The sequence below is a fragment of the Dasypus novemcinctus genome, chromosome 14 (genome assembly GCF_030445035.2).
Source record: "Dasypus novemcinctus isolate mDasNov1 chromosome 14, mDasNov1.1.hap2, whole genome shotgun sequence".
NCBI lineage: Eukaryota > Metazoa > Chordata > Mammalia > Cingulata > Dasypodidae > Dasypus > Dasypus novemcinctus.
Genome location: NC_080686.1, coordinates 53,749,324 through 53,776,271, shown reverse-complemented (window position 1 = coordinate 53,776,271; position 26,948 = coordinate 53,749,324). Strand labels below are relative to the sequence as shown.

At 36.6% G+C, this 26,948-nt stretch overlaps 1 protein-coding gene across 1 annotated transcript in view; it reads right to left on the bottom strand.

Moving 5' to 3' along the window:
* LRRC69 (leucine rich repeat containing 69) overlaps positions 1-26,948 on the bottom strand; it is a 113,666-nt gene that overhangs the window by 5,468 nt on the left and 81,250 nt on the right. Inside the window, exons 6-7 of the mRNA XM_004474735.3 lie at positions 13,976-14,077; positions 8,799-8,978 (exon numbers count right to left, since the gene is read on the bottom strand). Coding sequence (XP_004474792.1) covers positions 8,799-8,978; positions 13,976-14,077 — 282 coding nt within the window. The remainder of the gene's footprint in view (positions 1-8,798; positions 8,979-13,975; positions 14,078-26,948) is intronic.

The window sequence follows — 26,948 nt, the reverse complement described above, 5'->3', positions numbered from 1 at the left end:
TAGACTATTCTTTGAGGTTCTTTGAGTTTGAATTCAATTTGTTTATAATTTCCTCCACAAACAAAATTTAGTTGATTCTCTGCCCTATGAGTTTGATCCATTCTCCTCCATGCCAGTATCTTCTTAAATATTCTCCCTGTTCCCTTCCTCATTAATCTGAATTCTAATTATTTCAAGGTCCTGGATAAGTCTCAGCATCTTTCTGAGGCCATCCCTGACCAGACAATCTAGAGGGATCTCAACTTATACCCTAAAGCAATAATTGACTTTGCCACTCATTTAACATTTAGCTTCTGCCCCTAGATTTCTTAGTGTAAAAGATGTCTTCTACAACTTTAGGTTTTAAACGCTTACATTTTTTAACCACTTGGGATAAACTAGGTTTCCTACTCATCTGAATTGTGCTCAACATCCATTTCATACTTAAAGCAGGTCCTCAAATATTTATGGAGGTGCTAAAAGTAATTTTAAAAATCCAAGTTGCACATTCAGAATGATAACTCCTCCATGCTAGCAGATGGCAGTGCCAGCAGTGAGCCCTATTCTGAAGTTAACGGTTCCATTTGGGAAGGATAATCATACACTCAGATTTGCTCAAGAGGTATTGATGTCCTGCTATTTTCCCAGATATTAATAATGTCCCCCTGTCACTCTCAAAAGCATCTTGGCTTAGGTGATAACACTATATGGTCATCCCACCCTTAGGGCATTTTGGACTGAGGCAAGGGCTAGAATGAAAACCCTGCTTGTGTTCCAGGCAGTCACCCAGTGAAGGAGCATCCTCTCCCTACAGAGGACAGAGTGATCCTGTTCCCCAACACCACCCCTGCAGAGTCAATGTCCTTTGAATTCCATGTGGGAGTTTTGAATGTTTTGGTGAAGCACAGAGTAAGATAAATGAACTGAAGTTGAATGCAATTCAAGATTCTTTAGAAGAAAAAATAGATGCAAGATACCACTGTGACTCCGTATAGCAGTTTAAGAACAAACTGTAGAGTTATATGAAGGGAAAAGAGGATTCAGTGAGTTCTCCTAGGCATAGAAGTAATTAAGACACAGTATGTGTGTTCAATTATACTATGATTGTTTGCTATTTTCCAAGTAAAATAATAAGGAACACTTACCATATCAATTTTTCTGAACAATAAATATGTATTACATTCATGACTGTTTAGAGTTAGAAATATGAGGCCTTCTGATCTTCTTTGTGCCTAATGTACATTAAATTGACTAACCACTTGCATAATTATTTTAAAACCTACATCCGTTTTCACAATTGACTGGTTGAAATGATCAGTTTCATAAATGAATGTCAGTGGTATCTAAACAGTAATAACTTTTTACTGCAAAGTAAGATTTTGTTCTATAAGTAATGAGTAAAATTATTAAAATATAATCTTATGTTTCATTACTGCAGCTTGTCATAAATAGGAATTAAGGTTACAAATTTTCATTTATTTTTATAAAGTAGAGCAGTGTTTTCACTCATTTGTAGTGAAACCTACCCAGTCTAATCTCTTCTGAGGATAGTTTCAATTACATTACATCATTTCAATACAGAGTTGAGAGTTCATGTTCCCTCTCTAAACTCCTCAACTTTAAAGGAATCTGGGGAAATGTTAAGTTCAACTAATGTAACTAAAAGAAATGAAAACTATCAAATGCATATCTTGGGCACATTCAAGTGTTTGGAAAAGGATTTTATGAGACAATTTAAGTTACCTCTAAGTCACTAGTTCAAATATGACCCAAGTTGGTAGTGACTAAAAGGGATTCATTTTTGTTGTTGTTTCAAATGTTTATGTCATTAGTAGTTAATATTAAAATAACAATTGCATTGAAATTATTGATAATTCTATAACTGCTAAGGACCAACTAAACTCAAATGGCAAGGGCTATAACACTTGAAGAAAGACAAAAGCATTTGGATAAATCATGGTAAAGTTAATAATTGAAATATGAGTAAAAATTTTCACCTACTATTTCCCAAACTTCCTCTCACTATTTTATTAGATAAGCATGACATCCACCTGAACAGGAACAAACCCAATTTGATATTTGGGTATTTCTAAAGACCCATTTATAGTTACATGTTTCCCACCTGCAAGAGTGCCTTTAAATGGCAAACCATATTAGAAACAAAATTTTCTATAAACCAAAGCAAGGGTGACCAGATACTGGCTTTATCAAATGGGTTCTCACTTTATCATAACAATTAGCATTCTCTATGCTTGGTTCATGAAAAGATAATTAAGATAGGAAAGTATTTTATGATTTAGAAGGGAAGTTTCTAGACAAACTAGTGTTTGTATAATCTTTTCTCTACAATAACTGAAAAAGTAGCATAAAACCTAAATAAAAATAAAAGCAACTATTTACCAATGTGAGTAATCTAATTAACATTTCTATGAATTTTGTGCATTTAATTCTCTTTACATTCTGGAAATAGGTTCTAAACAACCCCATTAAAATAACATGTTTCAACTGTGAAGCACCTGATAATATATATTTAAATTTAGGTTTTCTTAACCCACATTTTAATTTTAAATATCTTTAAATTTGGCACCTTTAATCAGCTCATTCTTTTGAATACATACTGGAGAGGGGAGTCAAAATTTCTCATGGCCCAGAAAATTTCTCATGGCCCAGAAGTGGCTGAAAAAGGATAGCAGACTAAAGGCACACCATGATCAGAACAAGAAGGCACAGTGTACATGGATGGATAAGCAGAGATCCATAGGAAGCGGACGTCTCAGCAGACACAGCATGGAAATATGACCATACATGAGACTGAGAAAGGATGACCATGTACTTCGGAACCGAGGACATCTGCAGGACAGGTTGTTCCCACTTTCTGGTGCCATGATACCACCTAAGGGCTCCACAAGTTGGATAAAACAGGGTGAAAAGGGAGCAGAGGCAGGAGAAGGAAATCCTAAGTGACCAAATTTAAATCTGAAATGACTGAGGACGTTCAAACAACATCACATAATGTTGAATTAACTAAAACAAATTTTTCAGTAGAATTGAGGCCCAGATAGAAGGTACATCCAGAATAAAAAGTAAGAAAGTTCTATTCCTTGCTTGTCTGTGTTTTAGAGTTGGAAAATCTGTGCCCACTATACCTGGTTTTGCCTCTCCCCTCTATTGCTCTTCCTCATTCTCCTTTGTTGATGCCTGTTTTTGCCACCCCTTTAATATTGCTGCCCTCAAGTGTTCTGAACTTCTGGCCTTCTTACCTCACTGTGTAAGTCTCTCTTCATCAAACAAAAATCTCATCTTGCCACTCCACTGCCTCAACAACCGTCCACAGCCTTCAAAATAAAATACATCTTCATACACAAGCAAACAGCCTGATCTCACACCGGCATCCCTCTAAGACCTCATCTTCAACTTCTCCCCCAGGTGGTACCTTTACTTGTCATACAATTGACTTGCACACTTTCATCTTTGCACAGGCAGTTCCCTCACCTGGAATGCCTGCCCACTCATTCTTTGTTCTAACTCCTACCCGGCCTTCAAAGCATATTTCCAAGTAATGCCTCTTAAAATTTGTTTAACATGCATCGTATATTCTCCAAGTAGCAAACACAAACACTGTGCCAGGCCCCAGGGATAGACTAGGGAATGAACCCATTCCATGGAGATGCCTTTCTCTGATAGCACCCTGCACACATGTCCACCATAGCACTTATTATAATAGTGTGATCATTCATTCTTTTCTTAAGGCCTTAATTTTTAAAAAACATAAAACATATTTATTAAACTCCTACTATGTACAACATTTATTAATCATTTTCTATGCATTACCTCATTTATCACTCACCACAGACCTCTGACAGAGATACTCTATATTCCTGTCACTTTACAGATGAGGAATTTTTCCCTCAAAGAGAAAATTGAGATGGCACAGGTGGTAAGCAGTAGGGCTGGTCATTTAACGTAACTCATCTGATTCCAACCACATTATTCTACCACTTTTCCTGGAAGCACGGGACTTCCTAAAGGACCAGAACTCTATATTGACCAGCCCCTGGCAAAAGGTCTGACACACAGTAGGGAAAATAAATGAGTTTCAGTAGATAAATAAATGATAACAAAATTAAGCATTTTACCATAAATGCCTTAAACTCATTTGAAACAAACGAGTAATAAACTGTGCTGAAAAGAATAGGAGAGTCCAGAATGTCTAGTTAAAAGCAAGGTCATGTGTGAATTTCTTCCCCAGAGCCTTTATTTGGCAGTTTTGTGAACTTGGCTAAATTACTTCTCTATGGCCCTATTTTCTCATCTATATCCTAGGGTTATTATGGACGTTAAGTGAGGTATTCCAGGCGACATGCTTAGCATGACATTGAGCACATAATACCAAATAAATGTTGGCTGTGGTTACGATTATTGGGTTGCAATTTCTGTAAGACACTTGAAATGAGACTAGGTGCTCATCAGATGGTTTTGCCAGGGGATCTGTCAGTAAGGAAGTCTCTCCCTGGATAGTTTTGAAAAAATGAACATGGCAACTTGCCCAAGGTGTTCAAATCATGTCCTGTGAAAAGAAGGATATTTGCACAAGCTTTGACAAGTAATCTGGCATGTGTTATATTCATTGAATATTTCTTGAATATAATAGTAACAATACATTCCAGGTGATAAATGAGCACAACTCACAGATACATTATACATGTGACCAAGATTCCATATTTATCCCCATCTTAAGCAGTAAACATGCATTTCTATCCTGATTTCTAACCTTGGGACTCATTCCTCAATTTACAATCTTTCTTCTCTCTTTCTCTCTCTCTTTTTTTTTAAAGATTTATCCCCCCCTCCCCCACACACACAGTTTGCTGCCTGTATCCGTTTGCTGTGTGATCTTCTGTGTCTATTTCTCTTTTTGTCTTCTCTTCTCATTTTCTCCTCTAGGCTTCACCAGGATTTGATCCTGGGGACCGCCGATGTGGGAGAGCAGCTCCCTGTCACTTGTACCACTTCAGTTTTTGGTTTCTGTTGTGTCTCACTTTGACTCTCCCCTGTGTCTCTCTTTTTACTATTATCCATATCCCATTATAAAAGGAATTCCATCTTTGTCACTAAAGATAATGTATTAATTCATATTTATTAATTCATAATTTATTAATATTTTATTGAGTCATAATTTATTCATTCACTTTCTTTCAAAATACAGATTTTTGTATTTTTTTAGGTTTCATATGTACATTTGGTGAGCGGTCAGGTTTAAGAACTGCTGAGGTAGGTGGAAGCTGACACAACTTAGAGTTCTTGGCCCAAAGATGACTCTGGGCTATCAACACTCTAAATCACAGAACTAGTGGAGTTAGAATCAGAGACTCTTTAGAAATGTAGCTCTTGGAGGTCATGTATTCAACTCCTTATCAAAACACACACTCACACACACTCACACACACATCCACAACTACCATTAAATCCTAGATTGCCCAGGACTGCTTTCTTATTGCTCAAGCTCGGTGACTGTAGGCATCTCACACTTAACTCTATCTAAAACAGAAGTACCATTACTCCCAACAAACCTGGTATCTTTAAGTCTTCCCTATCTTTTTTTTTTTTTTTAGATTTCTTTCTTTCTTTCTCTCCCCTTCCCCCCTCCCCCACTCTGGTTGTCTGTTCTCTGTGTCTATTTGCTGCATCTTCTTTGTCTGCTTCTGTTGTTGTCAGCAGCACGGGAATCTGTGTTTCTTTTTGTTGCGTCATCTTGTGTGTCAGCTCTCCGTGTGTGCGGTGCCATTCTTGGGCAGGCTGCACTTTCTTTCGTGCTGGGCAGCTCTCCTAACTGGGCGCATTCCTTGCACGTGGGGCTCCCCTACGCAGGGGACACCCCTGCTTGTCAGGGCACTCCTTGCGCGCATCAGCACTGCGCATGGGCCAGCTGCACACGGGTCAAGGAGGCCCCGGGGTTTGAACCGCGGACCTCCCATGTGGCAGACGGATGCCCTAGCCACTGGGCCAAGTCTACCACCTTCCCTATCTTAATAACAAGCACCTCCATCCAAGCAGTTCATACAGCTAGAAAACTGGGAGTCTAAGTCTTATGAGCTCTTCCTCTAAAACATATCCCAAATCCATTCATAGCTCACCATGGCCACAGCTACTATCATCTCTTACCTGGGCTAGTATAACAGCCTCCTACCTCATTTCCTCACTTCCTTGCCCTACTCTAATCTAATTCAGTCTCTGCTCAGAAGTTATCTGTTTAAAACATAAATCAGGGTGTGGATATAGCTCAGTGGTTGAATGCCTGCCTCCCATGTATGAGGTCCCGGGTACAACCCCTGGTACCTCCTAAAAGAAAGAAACAAACAAAAAAATATAAATCGGAGTATGTCATCATTCTTAAAATTTTTTGGTGGTGTTCCACTGACTAAAAGTCAAATTCCTTAATATGGACTACATGATATTGCATGAACTGACCCCTGCCTACATCAACTTTCTTAATTAATAATCTCCAGTCACAATGAACAGTGATTTCCCATCTCAGAGTCTTAGCACACACTGTTCTTAATATCCATAAATGCTTTTTCCCCAACTCTTTACCTGACCAGCAACTTCTTTTCCATTAGATCTCAGTTAAAATATCCCTTCCTCAATGAGGACTTCCCTCATCTGGAATTTAAAGGAGGGCCCTGTTATTCTTTTTTGTGGAATGCATTCTTTTATATCATGGTATTTATCACAATTTGTAATTACATGTGTGGTTATTTAATGTTTGCCTCCTTCACCAGATGATGATCTCCAGGATGGCAGAACTAATCAGTTTTCATTCATTTACTTACCTTTATGACAAGCTATTAGGCAGCAGAAACAAAGACACCAACGTCCTACTGCTGTGGTGCTCACCTGCCAGCCTTTTCCAGTGCCAGGCTGTGTCACCTTGGCACATATTAGAGAATACAAAATTATTTGGTCAAAGAAAGAGTGAATGAATGAATAAGTGAATGAATACGAATGTAAGAATCAAAGAAATACCTATTCAGGAATTACTTTTTCCTTTTGATAAATTTGAAAATGTTAGCAAAAAGCTATTGACTTGCTCTGGGAAGGCCTGTCAGTAGAGCTTTTAGAAATGTGGACATTTTGTTACTCTTCCTATTTAGTAGTTATACAAAGCTAAGAGAAGACCACTAATCAAATACTAGTAAATTATTTTATTCATCTGCAAATAATACTGAAATATCTGTATTACTTTCAATCCCCTAAAACAGCACAATGAGGGAAGCGGACTTGGCTCAACGGATAGGGTGGTGTCTGCCTACCACATGGGAGGTCCACAGTTCAAACCCAGGACCTCCTTGACGCGTGTGGAGCTGGCCCATGCGCAGTGCAGATGCACGCAAGGAGTGCCGTGCCACGCAGGGGTGTCCCCCATGTAGGGGAGCCCCATGCTCAAGGAGTGTACCCCATAAGGAGAGCCACCCAGTGTGAAAGAAAGTCCAGCCTGCCTAGGAATGGCGCTGCACACATGGAGAGCTGACGCAGCAAGATGATGCAATAAAAAGAGACACAGATTCCTGTGCCACTGACAAGAATAGAGGCGGACACAAAAGAACACACAGTGAGTGAATGGACACAGAGAGCAGACAACTGGGTGTGTGGGTGAGAGGGAGAGACATAAATACAAAATAAATAAATCTTAAAAAAATAAAATAAAATAAAAATAAAACAGCACAATGTATGGTTAGCCCTCTCCATTCTAAGAAAGCCACATATGAGAAATCCACAATGCTTTACTGACGTGAAATTCAATATTAAGTTAGTACCACAGAAACTATGATATTGCAGCCAAGCAGTTTTCATTCTGTGATGTGGGAGCAAACAATCTGTATGCAACAGGTATGACTTCAAAGAACTACTCAGGTATAGACGAGACACTTCTGAACCAAGGAAGGTCAAGTGCTCATCAAGAACAGAAAGGAAATTCTGGTGTCAGGGAACAAATGTTGGATGGTCTAGGACAAATGTGTAGGCAATAGCTCCCCAGGGCAAATCTGGTCAGTTGCCTGTTTCCTTATGACTTGTGAATTAAGAATGGTCCTTGCATTTTCAAATGACTGGGAAAAAATTCAAAGAAAAATATTTTATGACACGTGAACATTATACAAAATTCAAATTTCAGGGTCCATAAATAAAGTTTTATGGAAACACAGCCACTCTCATTCAGCTGCATGTCATCTAGGCTGATTTCACACTACAAATAGAGTCAAGAGGTTGCATCAGAGATCATATGGTCTCCAAAGCCTAAAACATTTAGTATCTGGCCTTTCATAGGAAGTTGGCTGATCCCTGGTTTAAACATGCTTTCTAGGCTATGAGAACTGCCCAGGGGTGCGAACGTCATGAACATATCAGTGCACACTGAGTGTGCAAGAAAATCATCATGACATAAACTGACAAGCACAGTTTATGTCAGCTTTCTTCTACCGAAAATTTCACATCACGCTACTGAAAAATTTTTCTCCCTAGGGTAACATAGATTGGTTTTATTATTAAAATTTATGGAAAAAAAAAAGATTTTCTGATTCAAAAGTTTCAGTTTCCACAGAATTTTGCTAGAATGGATGTGTTCTGGTAAATGAAGTTGTCTGTAAATGTATGGGTGATGATGATTATTAAAGATGCTTATCTAAATTTATTTTCTAAAATTAACCCCATATTATCACGTGTCAATTCTTAGATTCAAATCTAGTCTGTATTATTTGACTTAGGTGAGGGTGAAGGGTAGGAATAGGTCTTATGCTTACATTTACATAAAAATCAACATTTACCTTTGATGGAGGAACAAATCGAACACATTCCAGCCATAGAGTTAAAAAGAACTTTCCACATATTGCACATTCCTTTTTCTGAGAGATTATGTTTCTGATCTGTGGGTGGCATTCTATCGCTTGCATTAGAAAACTTTTCTTTTCTCCTAGCTGATTCATTATATATCGTGATGTTATTTCCTAGATAAAAAAAAAAAAGACCTATGGTTCCTCAGATGATTTCCAAAAGAACTATTTTGCTCTTACATTGATTCACACTTCACTAATTTTTTTCTCACTCCACAGAGTTTCTGTTAATGTTCTGCAGCATAAGCAATGCATTATGTTAAAAATGATTGACATTGTAAATTAGATTACATCAGTGTAAGGATAGCAGGTTAATTACATTGTAATATTTTTATGCCTCTTTCATACAGGTACCCAAGTCAAAATAAATTTATATCATGTATTTTATAAAATTATATATATTTTAGATTTAAATCTGGTGTCTGTCATTACAATAAGCAAGGACAGTGCAAATGTTCAAACTGGACTCAAAAGCCAAGTCAGTCACATCCACCAGGGTTTAAATTCTTCTTAAAGTATGTTTCATTGACCAGTAAAATTTGTATCACCTGAGAGCTTGTTAGACATGCAGACTCTTAGACCCATCCCAGACTAATGAATCAGAATCTGCAACTTAACAAGGTCCCCAAGGTAATCCATAAGCAGGTAAAAGTTTGAAAAGCACTGGTCTAAATAATTTGCTGCATGAAGAACATAGCCATCTTCGTAAAGTTCAATGTGTCTATGAACCGTATCTCTGAATTAAATCTGTATTAACTCTATCCACATAGAAATGTCCAGAAACTTGACTTAATGCAGTAGTAGTATTTTAATATTAAGTAATAAAAGGGGTATTGAGGAAAAGGAAGATGCCTTTCATCATGACCATCAACAACAACATTTTCTTAAGGTAAAAAATATTATACAATATATGAAACTAAGTCATCACTAACCAAGCAAAGAAAACAAAATAAAATTTGCCTTACTCCACCAAAATGCCCCCCATTGTTTACGCCAGTGGCATAGAAGGACCATATAAATGTTACAAAACTCTGCACGAAATTTTAGTGGTGTATAGGGTTGATTTACTTGGGACAATTTTTTTTTTCTAGCCAAAGTGAAAGATGGCATTAAAATAGTCTACATCAGGCTGGGCTAGGAAACTTTGGGGACAAATATGAATACATAATATTTGACTCATTCACTCCAATTAAAATCTTAAACAACTTTAAAAACAACAACAAAATCCTTTTTCCCAATTACCCTCCCCGCCCCCTTAACAACCCTCTGGGAAGACTCTTTATACAACAAACGGCCCTGAGCATGACTTGCGTAAACGTCTAATTCTTCAACAGCACGACCTCCTGCCCATGTAAGCCCATGCTCCTGAATGGCTATATTTCTGAGGTCATCGATTCTGAAAGAATTACCCTTTTACACTAATGTTACCATGACTCCTAAACTGGGTGTCTACAGTCACCCTTTCGCTAACTACTTACACAGAGCATAGCTTGTTATTCTGAACGAGATACCGATTTTTGAAAAAGGTAGGTTTTTAGCTACATGAATTCAATGGCTAGGTCTCAGTTAGAAAGTCGCATAAAACTCAGACAAGGATTTGCGCCCTGAAATAGCAGAAGGTGGAGGAATTTGCTGAAGTACATGGGACCTATAAATAGGTCACAATGCAATACAGATCACTTTTTCCACTTAAAATTTCCGAAAGGCAACATGTTTGTTGCATTCAGTATGTCTCTTGACAACTCTTACATAACCCATTACTTATATTCTTCTCCAACTTACTGTCAGTGAGTTACTTTGGAAGAGTAACGTATACCATTAAAATATAAAGTGAAGTTATTAACTTGGAAATGTGAGTATATATAAAATAAGATACTTTTGCCATGACCAATAATAGAGATACAAACAATGCAGTGTTTAAAGCTATACAAATTAATGATAACATAATTCTAGTGTTATTTAAAAGTCAAGAAATCTTTTATGAACAAATACATTATTCTTTTGGAATAGTTTATATACTACTAAGTTAGAATATTTCCTAGCTAATCATACATAGTTCAGACATTATTCCTATTTCTACTTCATCAAAAATTGAAATTAGTTTCAGGTGCATTTTAAAATTTTTCCTTGCATTTATTAATTTATATTGTTTGAATTACAAAATGTCAAATAAATATGAATCCCTAGAATAAATGATAAACTTTGGAACTGTTGCATAATAAATTGTTACTATGTGGATGATAGTAAAGCATAGTAGCAAGAGCAAAGATATCAGACAGATAGATAGATAGATAGATAGATAGATAGATAGATAGATAGATAGACAGATTTTAATCTTGGCTCTATGACTTATTAGCTATATGACACTGGAAAAGTCACTTAACCTATCTGAACTCAAAAAGAGGAGAACTCAGTGAGCTAATACTGGTAGAACACTTAGCTCTCCATCTACTAACACAATATATGCTGTTATTTTTATTATAATTTAGTTATTAAAAATTAAATTTTTGGTTCATAAATCTCAGAGATGAAGAAAAATTTCAAAAAAGTCTTTACATACATATTGCCTGAATTAAAGACTTAAATTCTTTGACATCCAAGTAGATTTATCAGTGGACCAAATGTCCAGTAGAAATGACTTTTAATTTACATACAAATATGAAATATAAAATCAGTTTAAGTCACTTCTCTAAGAAAAAAATCTTGTAAGTACTTTTTAAAATACTCCATTCATTTATATAAGTAAAAAATATTTCTATACTAAATATAAATATATAAAAAACAACTCTTATGCTCCTCGGTTATTACAGTATTTTTTTTTAAAGATTTATCTATTTATTTATTTCTCTCCCCTTCCCTCCCCCCACCCCAGTTGTCTGTTCTTTGTGTCTATTTGTTGCGTCTTCTTTGTCTGCTTCTGTTGTTGTCAGCGGTACGGAAATCTGTGTTTCTTTTTGTTGCATCATCTTGTTGCATCAGTTCTCCGTGTGTGCGGCACCATTCATGGGCAGGCTGCATTTTCTTTCGCGCTGGGTGGCTCTCCTTATGGGGCGCACTCCTTGTGCATGGGGCTCCCCTATGCGGGGGACACCCCTGTGTGACACGGCACTCCTTGCGAGCATCAGCACTGCGTATGGGCCAGCTCCACGAGGGTCAAGGAGGCCCCGGGGTTTGAACCGTGAACCTCCCATGTGGTAGACGGACGCCTTAACCACTGGGCCAAGTCTGCTGCTGGTTATTACAGTTTTGAAGAGAGAAATATTGTTCTTTCACCTTTAGTCTTGGTCCCACAGTACAATGCTCCTGCCCTTGAGATTCCATGCCACCACACTGGGTTAAGTGCTAACTCATCACCCTCCACCAACCAGAACTTCCTCCTATCAAGGCTATCCCTGTCTCCATTCCCGCTACCTTCTCACATTCCCTTTCTGAAGCAATACTGTAACATGTGGCCTGGAGCCCTACTGTTTACAATGACCTCATTTATGCCAACACTTACTAGATCTGTGACCTTAGACAAGTTATTTAGCCTATCCGGGTCTCAGTTTCTTTATAAAAAGGGGATAATACTGGGATCATTGGATAACTAAATTAGTTCATTCCTATTAAGTGCTTAGAACAGTACCTTGCCTGTAGTAAACTTTAAAATAAGTACTGGTATTATTATTATTTTGAAATGTTTGATAAAAGGAAAACAAGACACGAAGGATTAGACAAACACTGCAATTTTAAAAATTATTTACAATTAAATTTCAAATGATATTCATTTTCCACAAAAGAATAGCAAATAATATTTTTTGTGGAAATATAGTTTGATAATCTGGAAGGGAATTTGACAAGAGTTAATCAAAGCTAAAAGATACCAGTTCTTGGGCCCAGCAATTTCACTTTTAAAGTTCACAGGGACATGAGCTAGAAATTTGCAATAAGGATGCCCATTATACCCTTGTTTAGAGAGGCCAAAAGTCTAGGAAATTGTTAGTAATACAAATGGCCAGCGGTATGAAAGTGGTTAAATAAATTATGGCATAATCATACAACAGAATACTAAGTATTCATCCAAAAAGATGTTGTAGACTGATTTTTATTGAAATGGAAATATATTTGCAGTATTTTGAGTGACAATTCTTGAAATAAAATGTATAATATAATTTGAATTCACATTTAATTTTTTAAAAAAATCTGGATGGATTAAAATTTGCGTTAAGAATTCAAGGATAGTATAGTGGTTGTATTTCTGAGTACTGGATTGCTGAGTATTTTTATTAACTTCTATTGGTTTATTTTTATTTTCTAATTTCTCTAAATGAGCTTCTGTTAGTTTTATAACAAGAAATCTTTTTAAAATCAGTTTAATATAGCTAATTTTTATTTTCTTCCTTGAGCATCTCTATTTTCTAGTTTACGACAATTAACAGGCACTATTTATGTGATAAGCAAAAAAAGGTATTTTAAACCAAACTAAGCCATTGAATAAGATTGGTGGCTCCCTGCAACCAGGAAACCAGAATCCCATACAATTCCATAAAATCTTGAGACAACCCTATCTGTTCAACTATAGACCCAAATAGATCTGGGAAGTTCAAATTCATGATGGAGAATCATACCCAATTGCAGGAGGATTTGTGATCTATGATCTGCCATCAGAGGACACCTAAGGAAGATCCTCCAATATGCTTTCCTATTCCTTCTTTTAATGTCATCAACTTTTTCTACTAAGGTGAACTTGATTTCTGAAGCATATTCATTTATCTATTAGGGATGGAGACTAGTGAAAGGGCTACAAGAGGTGAAAGTCCTTCTAGAAACAAATCAAATATGTCCTTATATAATGCAGAAAACTGACTTGGAAGGCTAAAGTAAAAATAATTTTCTCTCTTTTCATCCAAAAAAAATGTTTCCATTTCTCTGAATTTAACCGCTCTGGAAATCAGGTAGAATTAAATCAAATTTTGTAAGCTAGACAAAGGGATTAAGTCGAGGATCCACATTGCCAATGGGCTAGGATTGCACTAATCACTTGTTGGCTTGGCAAGACTGCTTTAAAGAAAACCCTAAAACTGAATTACGCCTTTTGTTTGCAGATGTGTGTAAATGACCTAAGCTTTCACCTGTAAACTCCAGACATCCTCCTGTTGCACAGCCTTAACCGGATGCCTCAGGAGCAGTGGGTTCCTTTCACAGTAGAATTCCCTCAGCTTCAGATTCTGAAACTTTATAACAAAAGAATAAATTTATTGCCCAACAAGTAAAACAGATGTCACCTCTGTAGACTGATTCTATGTCTTTAATTAAATTAGAATGAAATTACTTTAATTAGGACTTACATTCCACTTTACTGTTTTAAGAGTAGGAATTAGTGCTATAGTTGTTAAAAGCATCAGAGTCTTCATGCTGGCATGAATGTAAAGACCTTAGGGATGACTGGTTACTTTCCCTGCCCTGGACAACTGAGAAAACTTGTTCAGATCATAGATCTGCTTAGTAATAGAATAAGTGTTAATAAGTAAAAAACTGGAATCGTTTTACAAATATTTGTTAGAAAACTAAGGTGAAAAATAACATTCTAAACTGCATCAAACCCCAGACCTTCAAAAAGGGCTTTAAGATACATTTACATTTAGTAAGAAAGGTAAGGGAAGAAGAGGAACATCAAATTGTTCTCATTTAACCTGGAGTTCACAGTGAAAATAACTAACCTAATAAATAGGCTATCATTCCATTATTTACATCTAAAATCACAGTCTTTTTTTCAAACTGATTAAACCTGAGTATCTTGGTGTATGTAAATATGATTAATTTATATAAACTTCATTTCAAATTTGACCATGGTTCAAAGGACATGCCTTTCATTTCAGGGATCATATTTCTCTTGCTTCAAGTCCCCACCACAATCCCTTTTACTACTCATTCATCAAACATGCAGATACACCAGCTTGCTAACTCACTACAATAAAATATCAAACAGTTGTTAGCTTAAATTTAAAAATCAATAGAATGTGTTTTGTAGCAGGTAAATTTCAAAAACCTACAATCTCACAATCTCTCACTGTACATGCAGAGAATTCCCTCCTATAACATCTTTTTGTACCCTCTTTATATATATACTAATAGGTTTCCAGTCAGTCTGGCTTCTCAAGAGAGCCTTCTTTCCTCATGTGGACACTTTATTTTATTTTATTTTAAAGATTTATTTATTTTTTATTTCTCTCCTTCCCCCCCTCCCCCGTTGTCTGTTCTCTGTGTCTATTTGCTGCGTATGTGGATACTGTAGTAGCATAATCAGCTACTCCCTTGTTAATAAAATATTTTTAGAGTCTTTTCAGGATCTCTTTGTAAGTGCTACTCGAGCAACAAGTGTTATGTGATTTGAGCAGTGGCTCCTAAATGGAACTTCCCAGGAGATATTTGGCAACATCTGGGGATATTTTGGATGAAACAATTGGGTAGGAGGGTTGCTACTGGCTTCTGGTGGTTAGAGACAACACACACACAACAATTTTCAGGCCCAAAATGTAAATAGTCCTGAGGTTGAGAAAACCTTATTTAGAGGTGCAAGGCCATAAAAGTTGCTGACTTGTCTAATCTGGAGAGAGTGTTGGTAGCTGGAGGGAGATGAAGCCTCAAATGAGGGTTTTTATTTTTTTAGGATGAAGACTTGAGCATATAGCATAAGGGCAATATAGAGATATTAATATGGAAGAGAAATAATTGAAAGAGGAATGATCAGGTGAAGAATGCAAAATGATCTTTGAATGTTAACATTTTAAAATTATCTTCCTCTCTGAGGCCAGAGGGAAAAAAGGTACAGGTACTTCAATGAATAAGTTTGCAGGTGTGGGATTGAAAGGTTAAATGAATCAGAATTGTGGAGTGATCAGGCTGATGATATCATTTGAACATAAGAGACCCGAAAAACTGCACTGAATCCACTCTCGCATACTCTGCATGAGTGCGAGGGAAAATAGGCAGAAACTGACCCAGAGTCAGAACCTTCAGTATCTGATGGATACTTGTCCCAAGAGAAGACTTTTAAAGGGAATTGAAGAGAGGAAGCCAAGAGCCAAGCCTAGAGGGAGGGAGATAAGGGAACTCCCAGACTATGAACACACACACACACACACACATACACACACACACACGCACACACAGACCTTCCTCATTCTGACTATGGAGAAGCAGCCGAGCCGAAGGCTTCCAAGCCCAGGCCCTTCCCTGCCTGCAGTATGATGGACCTTACAGTAGACGGGCGCCCCCTCCAGCGTTCTCTTCAGGATTCTCAATTTAAACACCACTGTAGAAGGAAAAATGAATCTAGGAGGGCTGGTTTGTGTCTCCTCACAGTTCTCATCCTACGAGACCTCACTTCTGCCCTTGACCCCCCCTAATCACCAGCAGCCTGAAAAGGCCTGTTTCCATCCTGCCTGTGTGCCCAGCCTCAAAAGCATGATCTCTTTGCAATGTCAATCAGATCACACTGGTGCCCACCTCAATAACTTCCTGAAGGTCTCCCAGCTCACTCAAAATGAAAAGCAAATTCCTCATCCTGGATCATGATTTGGACCCAACACTATCTCTTTGACCTCATCTGCTGCTGGTTCTCTTTCTGTCTCTCTCTCTTTTTCTCTCTCAGCAACATTGACTTTCCTTTTTTTTTAAATGACTGTTTTATTTTTTTTTAAACATTTATTTTATTTCTTCCTCTCCCCATCCCCCCCCCCCCCCTTGTCTGCTCTTTGTGTCCATTCATTGTGTGTTCTTCTGTGCCTGCTTACATTATCCTGCAGCACTGGGAACGTGTGTCTCTTTTTTGTTGCATCATCTTGCGGCATCGGCTCTCTGTGTGTGCGGTGCCACTCCTGGGTGGGCTGCACTTTTTTCATGCAAGGCAGCACTCCTTGCATGTGGGGGACCCCTCTGTGGGGACACCCCAGTGTGGCACAGTACTCCTTGTGTGCAGTGGCAGCACTGAGTGTGGGCCAGCTTATCACACTGGTCAGGAAGCCCTGGGGATCGAACCCTGGACACTCCATATGGTAGACAGATGCTCTATCAGTTGAACCAAGTCTGCTTCCCAACATTGGCTTTCTTTCCAAGCATTCTTCACCTCAGGACCTATGCAATTTCCTCTTCTTGGAATACTTTGGTTTCATATTTTTCTATACCATTGAAAGTCAGGAAAAAAATGGAATTAGATCTTTCAAGGTTTGAGAGGGGAGAAGCTTATAACACAAGGACTCTATAACCAGACAAGAGTTCCTTAATTTTCAAAAGCAACAGGAAGGTCTTCATATATGCAAGAGCTCTGAACTTATACCAACTACATATGTACCTTTCTGGAAGAGATTTACTCAGACACACAACAGCTGAACAAGAGTAACACAAAACAAGTACTCAGGGGAAACGGACTTGGCCCAGTGGTTAGGGCGTTGGTCTACCACATGGGAGGTCCGCAGTTCAAACCCCAGGCCTCCTTGACCCATGTGGAGCTGGCCCATGCGCAGTGCTGATGCGCGCAAGGAGTGCCGCACCACGCAGGGGTGTCCCCCGAGTAGGGGAGCCCCATGCGCAAGGAGTGTGCCCCGTAAGGAGAGCCGCCCAGCGCGAAAGAAAGTGCAGCCTGCCCAGGAATGGCGCCGCCCACACTTCCCGTGACGCTGACGAAAACAGAAGCGGACAAAGAAACAAGACGCAGCAAATAGACACAGAGAACAGACAACTGGGGGAGGGGAGGGAAAATAAATAAATAAATAAATAAATCTTTAAAAATAATAAATAAATAAAATGACATTTCCTTAAAAAAACAAGTATTCAGGTTATATATTCCTTTTGTTTGTCAAAACGTAAAGAATAATTATTAGAACAAAAAGTGCCCCAATGCAAACAAGATTAGGGTAATCTGATTAGACACAAATTGCAAGATCATTAAAGTCCTGGAAGTTATTCTTTTTCTGTGCAATTATGCTTATATGAATTTATTCAAAAGAAATATTTGAAATGGGAACAAATACTTATGCACAAATCTACTCGATTTCTCTAGTCAATATGCTCTCCCACTCTCCATTTTCCTTCCTGGTTCATCTTTCTTTACCCAATCATGAAATTAGTCTTCCCCAGAGAACAGTATATTCTCTTTTCATGTTCTTTCCCTAGGAAATCTTACCTATACCAATGACTTCATTACCACTTTGATGCCACTAACTCTAGTTCCACTCCTAAACTCAATTGCCTATCCAAGGCTTCACTTAGATGTCTTAAATACTTAACAATGTGTTCAAGATTGTACTCATGATCTGCCCTTCTAAACTTGGTCTTTTTCCAATGGTTTCTATCTCAACCCATGGAAAACTTACTAGTCCATCAACCTTTCCTCTTTAAATATCTGTTCACATCTTTCTACCACCTCTGCCGCCACATATACCAACTTATCATAATTTCTTACTTGACTTCTGCAAGAACCTACCAGATGTTCACTCCTTATTCCTAATGGTCACGCTCCAGCATTCCTTCACACTATAGCCAGAATGATCTTTTCAAAATACAAATATACCTAAAACCCTTTTGAGATTTCTCATTTCCCTTAGAATAAAGATGAAAAAAAAACAGCATATCCTGCATTCCCTGGCCACAGCTCCCTCATAGCCGATCTCTGAATTCCAGTCACACAGAGTGACATCCATGTTCGCTTCCACCCCAGGACCTTCCCACATGCTATTCACACTGCCTAGACTGTCTCTTCCCATTCACCTAATTGTTACTCATTCTTCAGATCTCAGCTTCTGTTACTGTTTACAAGACTCCTTCCCTGACCTTCCTGGCTTCTGTTCTCCCTCATGTAACTACATTTCTTTCTTTAAGTGCACTGATTCTTGCTCATAATTACATATTCATCACATTGCTTATTTTATCACTATCTGTCTCTCCATATAGATTGAAAAGAACAGAAATCCTGTCTGTTTTTCTCACCATTATTTCCCCAGTTCTTTGCACAGTGTATAGCTTATATTATAAGATGTATGAATTTAAGAAGATGGATTTTGGAGTCATATTGTCTTTGGAGTCAAATTGCTACATTTAGTAGCTGTGAGACCTTGAGCAACATTGTTGGACTGCTCTAAAGAAAATGGATTAACCAGAGGTTCCTCATATAGTTGGTGTGAATATTATATGGTATAATCTATATTAAGCACAACAATATCTGTGACATAGTAAATGTTTAACTATAAATATAGTAGGTAGTCAGCAAATGGTTTCAAACCATAAATAACTTAACCATGCATTATTTATTATTTTAAATTTTATATCATAAGTTTTAGTAAATATTAAGATTAAATATAATGTAGCTTTCAAATTTATTCAAAATAAAAATATTAATAAATATAAAGATCTTTACAAAAGACTTTTAATAACAAAGGAAAATTCCCATGATATAATACTGAGTAAATTAAGTAGTATGCAAAATTGTAAAAAATAAATTATATATTTTTCACTATATATACAAAAAAGCTTAGGAAAATAGAAAATAGGTCTGAATAGTAATAATTGTCATTGGTTTGTAAAATATTAATACATGTCATTGGGTTGTATAATTGTAAGTAGGTTATTTTTTTGTTTTGTTTTTGTTTTTACATTAAGTACTTTTATTACAAAAGCAATATGCAAAATACATTAATTGTACAAAAAAATTGTCTTCTCATTACCATTTAATCAAAACTTGTGTATTTTTCACAAATCTATCTATCCATCTATCAATCATCTATCTGTCATCATGTATATCATATCTATCATCATACTCTACATTTTACTCTGCAGTTTCATCATCATCTAACTCCTTTTTTTTTTTGTATAGTAAAGATTGGGAACTTACAAAATAAACATACATAACATCACACAGAGGTCTCATACATCACCCCTCCACCAACTCTTTGCATTGGTGTGAAACATTTGTTACAAACTATGCAAAAGCATCATCAAAATATTACTACCAACTATAGTCCTGATCTTACATTTGGTGTAGTTTTCTCTCAACCCATACTAATTTTTAAAAATATATTTTTGTTACAGATATTGTGAACTTGCAAAACAATCATACAGATGTGTAGATTTCCCATATAACTCCACATCCTGGTGGAACATTTGTTACAGATTATGAGATAATATCATCAGACTATTACCACCAATCATGGTCCGTGCATACACTTGGCACACATTTTCCATACACCTCCCATTATCAGCACAGTACAGCTTGGCATTGATGCAAGAATATTATAGTATTGCTGTTAACCACGGTCTATAGGTCACACCAATTGTACTTTCCATGCTTCTCCATATTTCCATCACCCTGCAATAGTGATGTACATCTGCTCTAGCTCAAAGAAGGGACTCTCTTGCATTTGTACCCTTAGCACAATTCTCAACTCCTCTGTGTTCACTGTATTATTCAGTCCCTAGATTATTCTTTAGCTTACTTTCTATTGACATTTACTTCCCCAGGCTACCTTTTTCAGTCACAATCCCATTTATAATCCAGTTGCTGTAAGTAGGTTATTTTTTATGCCCCCTTTATATTTTTTCTGAATTTTCAAAATTTTCTTCAGAGTACTATTTTTATAACAAAAGAAACATTGGAAAAATCACTTTCTTCATTTAAACATTGGGAAGTAGACCAAAAATGGGACTATTTTGTTTGCTTTCCTCTTTTCCTCCTTGTTATTATTTTTTATTCTCCACTCTTTCCCAATATCATCCCCCATAGTCATGTTCTTTTGCCTCTTTCAACCTAAAAACATCAGAACATAACAACTATAAGGTTGTGGGCATTCTTTGTCCTTTGTCAGACTCTTGTTCTTCCTAGACTTTCATGCATTCTCCAGTCGCCCAATTTTGTTCCTCCTGCCTTCAGTTTTCTATGCATTTTCTGAAGTTATGCCCTCAGCCTACAAAGCTCAAGAAGAAAATGATGTTAGGAAATATTTAGGAAAAAAGGCTTGTCTTCCAATAAATAGAATAAGGGACTGTTAAGGCTCTTACACTAGCAGTGCTGCTATTTACATTCTTTCCCTCCAGGCCTATAATAAAATATATGCAATATGTATATTTTAATATTATCCTTTACATGGCCATCTCCCATTGTCTTTGAGCCCCTTCATGAAAACTCTTTCTTATATTCTTTGTACCTCCAGATCTATCAGGATTTAAAAAATAGGAGATCAATAAACATTTTTCAATAAATGCTTGATTACTCACACCAAAGAAAGTATTTATTAATACAAGGTATGAATGCCAAGGGCCAAAAAATCAATTCTGATGATAATGATATCTGTGGAAAAGATGTGCTATATCAATGGTAAAATAGGAAAGGAAATGAGGGCAATCATTAAGCAACGAAGCCTTGTGTTTAAATGCAAAGACTTTGGAATCACCTAGACCCGGATTCTAATACCAGGTCTCATTTAATCCTCAGTGTAGTAGATATTATTAGCTTCTATTTACAGATGTAAATATGAGACCTGGACGGATGACAAAACTCTGCCAAATTTGCATAGGAAAAATGTTACACCTGAATCTTAAAAGTCAAAGAGAGGAGAGCAAATGTGGCTCTGTGGTTGAGTACTTGGTTCCAACATGGGAGGTCCTGGGTTTGGTTACCAGCACCTCCTAGAAAAAAAAAAAAAAGAAAAGAAAAAAAACAACAAGCAAAGGAAATGAAAAAAACCAACTCAGAGAAGTCGATGTGGCTCAGTGGTTGAGCACTGGCTTCCTACATAAAAGGATGAGGTCCTGGATTCAATCCCTGGCCTCTAATAACTAAAAAAAAAAAGGTCAAGGAGAAATTATTGAGGAAAAGGGAAAATATCCAAAGGAATGAAAAGTGTGTACTCATAGTCATCCAGGAATAAAGCTCTTACACCTCCAGGCCATTCCTGTCCCAGGGTAACCTCTGGGGTGATCCTAGTTTCTAGGGGCACCAATTAAGGAAAGGTCTACTGCTAGAAGCTAAAAATCCATCCAAGAGTTCCGGAGGTCCCTTTAAGTAGTGCAACCAGGATTCTCAGATACCAAACTTCTCATGTCCTGAAGCATTAAAGTGAGAAAAAACTCATATCAGAGAATAATATTCTGTGAACATTTTCCAGGGACTTTTATTATATTTACACGGAGTTTCTAAAAGTTCTGAGTATCAACTTGAGTTCCACTATTGTCTAGTAAGTAACAGAAACAGGAAGATAAAAACAAAAAGCTAGTTTCCTGCTTCCAAAATATTCACCTCAATTTCATATGTTAATTATATAGAGTGCAAATTCAAGAACACTTGCCTCCTTGTTGCATGGATTGCCCCTAAATCTCTCCCCTTCTACTAGAGAGGAAATCATTTAAGCTAATTACAGAGACTAAAATAATACTCAGAAGTACTAAATAGCTGTAAAGGTTGTTGTTTCAAGAGGCCCAGGAAGAAGAGGGGTCATGTCAATTGCGGCACACAACTTTTCAAGTGCTACAAAAAGAAATTTATAGGCCTCTATTCCTGAAGTCTTTCCAACCCATTTCACCCTATTAGTCACAGAACCCGGTGACCCCATGGCACAAGAACAGGAAGTATGTAGGGAGAAAAAGATGGAAAGAGATGATAATATACATATATTTTTAACCCTACAACTCAATTGCTAGAATCTACAATAGGTTTTGTGGGTTTTTTTTCAATTTCTTGCAGTTGGATGTTTATAATTTGTTGAGTAGCATTCCCAGTGGTGTTTCAGAACAGTGATCACACACACCTATAGAGGGATCTGGTACTATTGGCATCAAAAAAGCCAATTTGCTTACTGCATTAAAATCACTTGCCAAAATAAAGAATCCTTTAATCATCCTGAACTATCATTCTTATTAAAAGTATTTAAATAAATGTAATAGTGGTTCATGTCATAATTTGATCCAAAGAAAATGATTCCATATTTGCCTCAGATAATGTCTAAGAACCAGTCCGCATAAAAAAGCAGTTGTTTCAGACCTCTCATAAAATACCTTCAGAAGTAACTTAATAGAGAATGGCAAAAGCCTTCTTTTAAACCTGCTAACATTTATACCTTTTAAGATTAAGGCTATTCCTGCATGGCTTGATGTTTATACAATACATCAACATGTGCAATTTAAGTTTTGATATTATCCTTTCAAAATTGCCATCTATGGTAACAGACTGTACTGTACATTCTTTATGTGCTAATCAGTCAGTCCTTGATTAAAAGATATTATAATTAGAAACAAAGTAATTCAGAATTGACTTCCCCCCTAAAAGCCGAAAGTTAAGTTTCTAATCAAGGATACAATACCCAGTTTTTGTTAAAATGACCACATAGTTAAATAATTGCAACCATAAGTAAATTAGTTAATTAAGACTGTATAATAATATTTAAACTCATTTATTTAGAAGACATCATATAGAAAGATAGTTTCTCAACCAGAAGCCAAAGAAGCAACTGAGGAAAGTGATGACAGTTGGCAGGTAAAAAAAAAAAATCATGAGAAAAATGCTGTAATAGAGATACTAACAAATGTTAAGTAATCATATGTGAGAGGTCAAAGAAGATTCATTCATAAAAAGCTGCTGCTGATCTAGCAAGCAATACCCAAAATGGGAAGAGCAGTCATCTACAGAGATCATCTCCTCCCTGTATGACTTTTCCTTTAAAGAAAAAGTCATACTATGCCACTCTATTCAAAGGACTCCCATGGCTTCACATCTTAGCCAGAAACAATGCCCTGGCTCTTAAGATACATAAACATTAGTCAGAGATATAATTAGGCACACACTAGGGCACCCAAACTTTTCCTAATCTGTTGACTCCTGCCCCCTTCTAAGTGAAACCATCTACCCAGAGCCCCTGCCACCTATGTTTTATACCATATGATCTACTACCTGGATCCTGAACTGAATGAACAAGGACTCAAAACTTGCAAAGAATGCCAAACAGATAATCAGCAAGCTCTGATCAAATCAACTGGAATCAAAAGAGCTAGCTTAATCATATGTTCATTTTGGGATTTGAACCAAGAATGAGAACATGGAAATAATATGACATTTAATCCTAAAGCTGAAATAGAACAGCTATTAAGGGGCTGGAGAGTGGGCAATGTGTACATTGAAGTTATAAGGGAGCAGAAACAAGGTATATGCAGCAGCATTTGGAACATGACTAAGTTATACCAATAGTGTGGCAAGTATGATGGCCTGCAAATTCATGCAGCTGAGACTCTTGAACGTCCTTGAACCCAGAACCACATACTAGTTCCAGTACCCCCGAGCTCTACCCAATCTTACAAAGCTCCTCTCTGAATTCCCAAGAGTTTCTCCTTACTCCTCCCTACATAACTTTAAATTCCACTGATGTTTTATCTAAAGAATACAGGAATATAGGCACACCAGTCTCAACCTGTCACAGAATTCTCAGTAGATAGACAAGTCTTTGCAATGTGTCTGAATTGCTCCAACTAACTTTCATTGGTAGTTTTCTGCAAATTCTCCTTTGTAAAATGTAAAAATCTTACTTCTTGCTTTTCTCAGTCTAGCTAAGATTCTCAGTCCTTAGTACCCACTCTTCAAAAACAGCCTTCTTCTTAGGCTTTAAACCTCAGTCTCTTTCACTGGGTATGAGAATTATATACCTAGAGATGCGCTTTTATGAATATTTCTACAACTTATTATATACCTTATTACAGAGAAAAGAAGAAATAAATAGTAACCAAACTCTATAAAAGGCACATTCCTTAGAGAATACTAATGAAATGCAAGTTCCCAAACTTTGCCCTGGAATAGTCTACACTTTAAACTGGAGAATTCTGTTTTAAATTTATTCAGACCAGACTTTTCAGAGCAGTGAACTAGAAGAAAGATATCCAAGGATTTTGTGAAAGCGTTAATGGTTTGAAAAAATAATTGTGGGATCTAAAGTCTTCCATTTTCCTTATCCTGACAGGAAATTAAAACTTAAGTGGCTAGATTCATGATGGAATTGCAAAAAGCATGTCAGTTGATAGCTTCTGCCTTGGTTTCCACACAAACCACAAATGGTTTTAAATAAAGCTCCTCAATGGAAAAACACTTTGAATTCCATTCATTATATTTTTGTTCTTTAATTAGAACAGTACTGATATTTCAAGGATTCCTGGATAGTTTTCTTCACATTTTTCTTAAGCCTGTCACTGATATTTTAACCACATTTCTTTTTTTTTTTTTTGGCTTTTCATATGAATTAATCTATACTTAAGAGTAGAATAGAGGAAGCCGTGAACATAAAGGCAGGGGACTGGGTTCAAAGTCCAGTTCTTCCACACAACCTTTCTGTACATATCATATAAATTATCTGAGCCTGTTCCTCATCTGTAAATAGTGGTAATAATATCCATTTCACTGGGTTGTGAAGATTAAATGTGGGATGTTAAAAGAACTTGGTAATTTTTAATGCATCCCAGAAAAATAAGGTACCACACCAACATGTCTGAAATAGGCAAGTCATATTTCTTATTTTTCTTTCAGAAGAAAAGACTTATTAGAATCAGTCATTTTTACTTCTTTTTTTTTTCTTTACTTTGTTTTAATTAGGCTCTACCCAACAAAGGTGAAGGTATTTCCATAGACTACAAGTGTATTAGTAAATTGATACAAGTACTTCCAATTTTAAGATAGTAAACTAAGTACATTAGCAGTTTCCTTCTCCCACATCAAATCCTAGAAATGATAAAATACTTTAAAAAATAATAAATAGATACTTTAAAAAAAGTAAGAGCTATCCTCACAGGAGCAGAAACGGTAAGTAGAAAGTATCTGTGTAAATAGGGAAGCATCAATTCAGGATGCAGACGGAAGCCAAGGGAAGAATTCCTACAAATAATGCAAGTAAAGCTGAGGAGCTCAAAACCCTGAAGTTTCTTGAAAAGAATGGGGTCAAAGGGCGGAATACAGGGCTAATTTCCCAGGAGCAGGCAGGCGATGTGCACCTACCCACCCACGCTTTATCCCATAATTCCCTCTCCTGAATCCCACTAGCATATAGCCTGGCAAGAGCAGTCCTTTAAAGAGGGAGACGGGGTCCTGAGTGGCTGGCAACACCAGGGAGGAATGGGGAGCTGTCAGAATGCATATCTGCTGGCATATTTCAACCATTTTTACACCCTCACTGACCAATGCAAGCTCTTGTCAGCAGTTTTTCCTCTCCCATAAAGTGAACTGCAAAGACAGCTACCTATGTAGGAAAACTAGAAAATCCCAAATGGAAAAGTAAGCTCTAAATTTAAAAATGAAATTACATGATAATCACTGAGTGTCAACATCATGAGACCTAACAGGTAGAAGAATTTATACCAGAGTAAATAGAAATAATAGTGCAAGACTCTTAAATGATTAGTATAATTAATATTCTCAGATAGGTGAAAACTTCCTCACATAAAGCAAGAATAACAGGTGATAAAAAGGAATCCATTAGAAATCTCGTAAATGTCAATGCATACAATATTTATGAAGCAAAATTTGGCAACATTTATCAAACCAGTAAAAGTATGCATAATTTTTGATCCAGCAATTACACTTGTATAAATCTATCTTAAGGGAATAATTAATTATATGTACAAATATCAGTTATATGGACTCCACTGAAGCCTTTTTATTGTGGTAAAAATTGTTTTAAAAAAATGGGACTGGTTAAATATACACATATACCAATGCTATACAGCTATTAGAAATTATGAGGAAAATAGTTTAAATTATGGGGAAATGTCTACAATAAAAATTGAAAAGATGTTATAAGACATATATGTATGAATACTACATTAACATGTATTAATAATGCTAGTACCTAAACATGAGTATATATTCTATTTTTGGAATAGAACTATATGTACATGTATACATAAACACTTATATTATATATATATATTTTAAACTGGAATAACAGAAAGAAAAATAAACAGCAATATCTTGACAATGTGGTTTATTTTTCCTGCATGGTCAGATTATGGATAATTTTACTTTTCTTCTTTTCATTTTTCTGTATTTTCTAAATAATACACAGTTAAAAGAAAATTTTAAAGCTT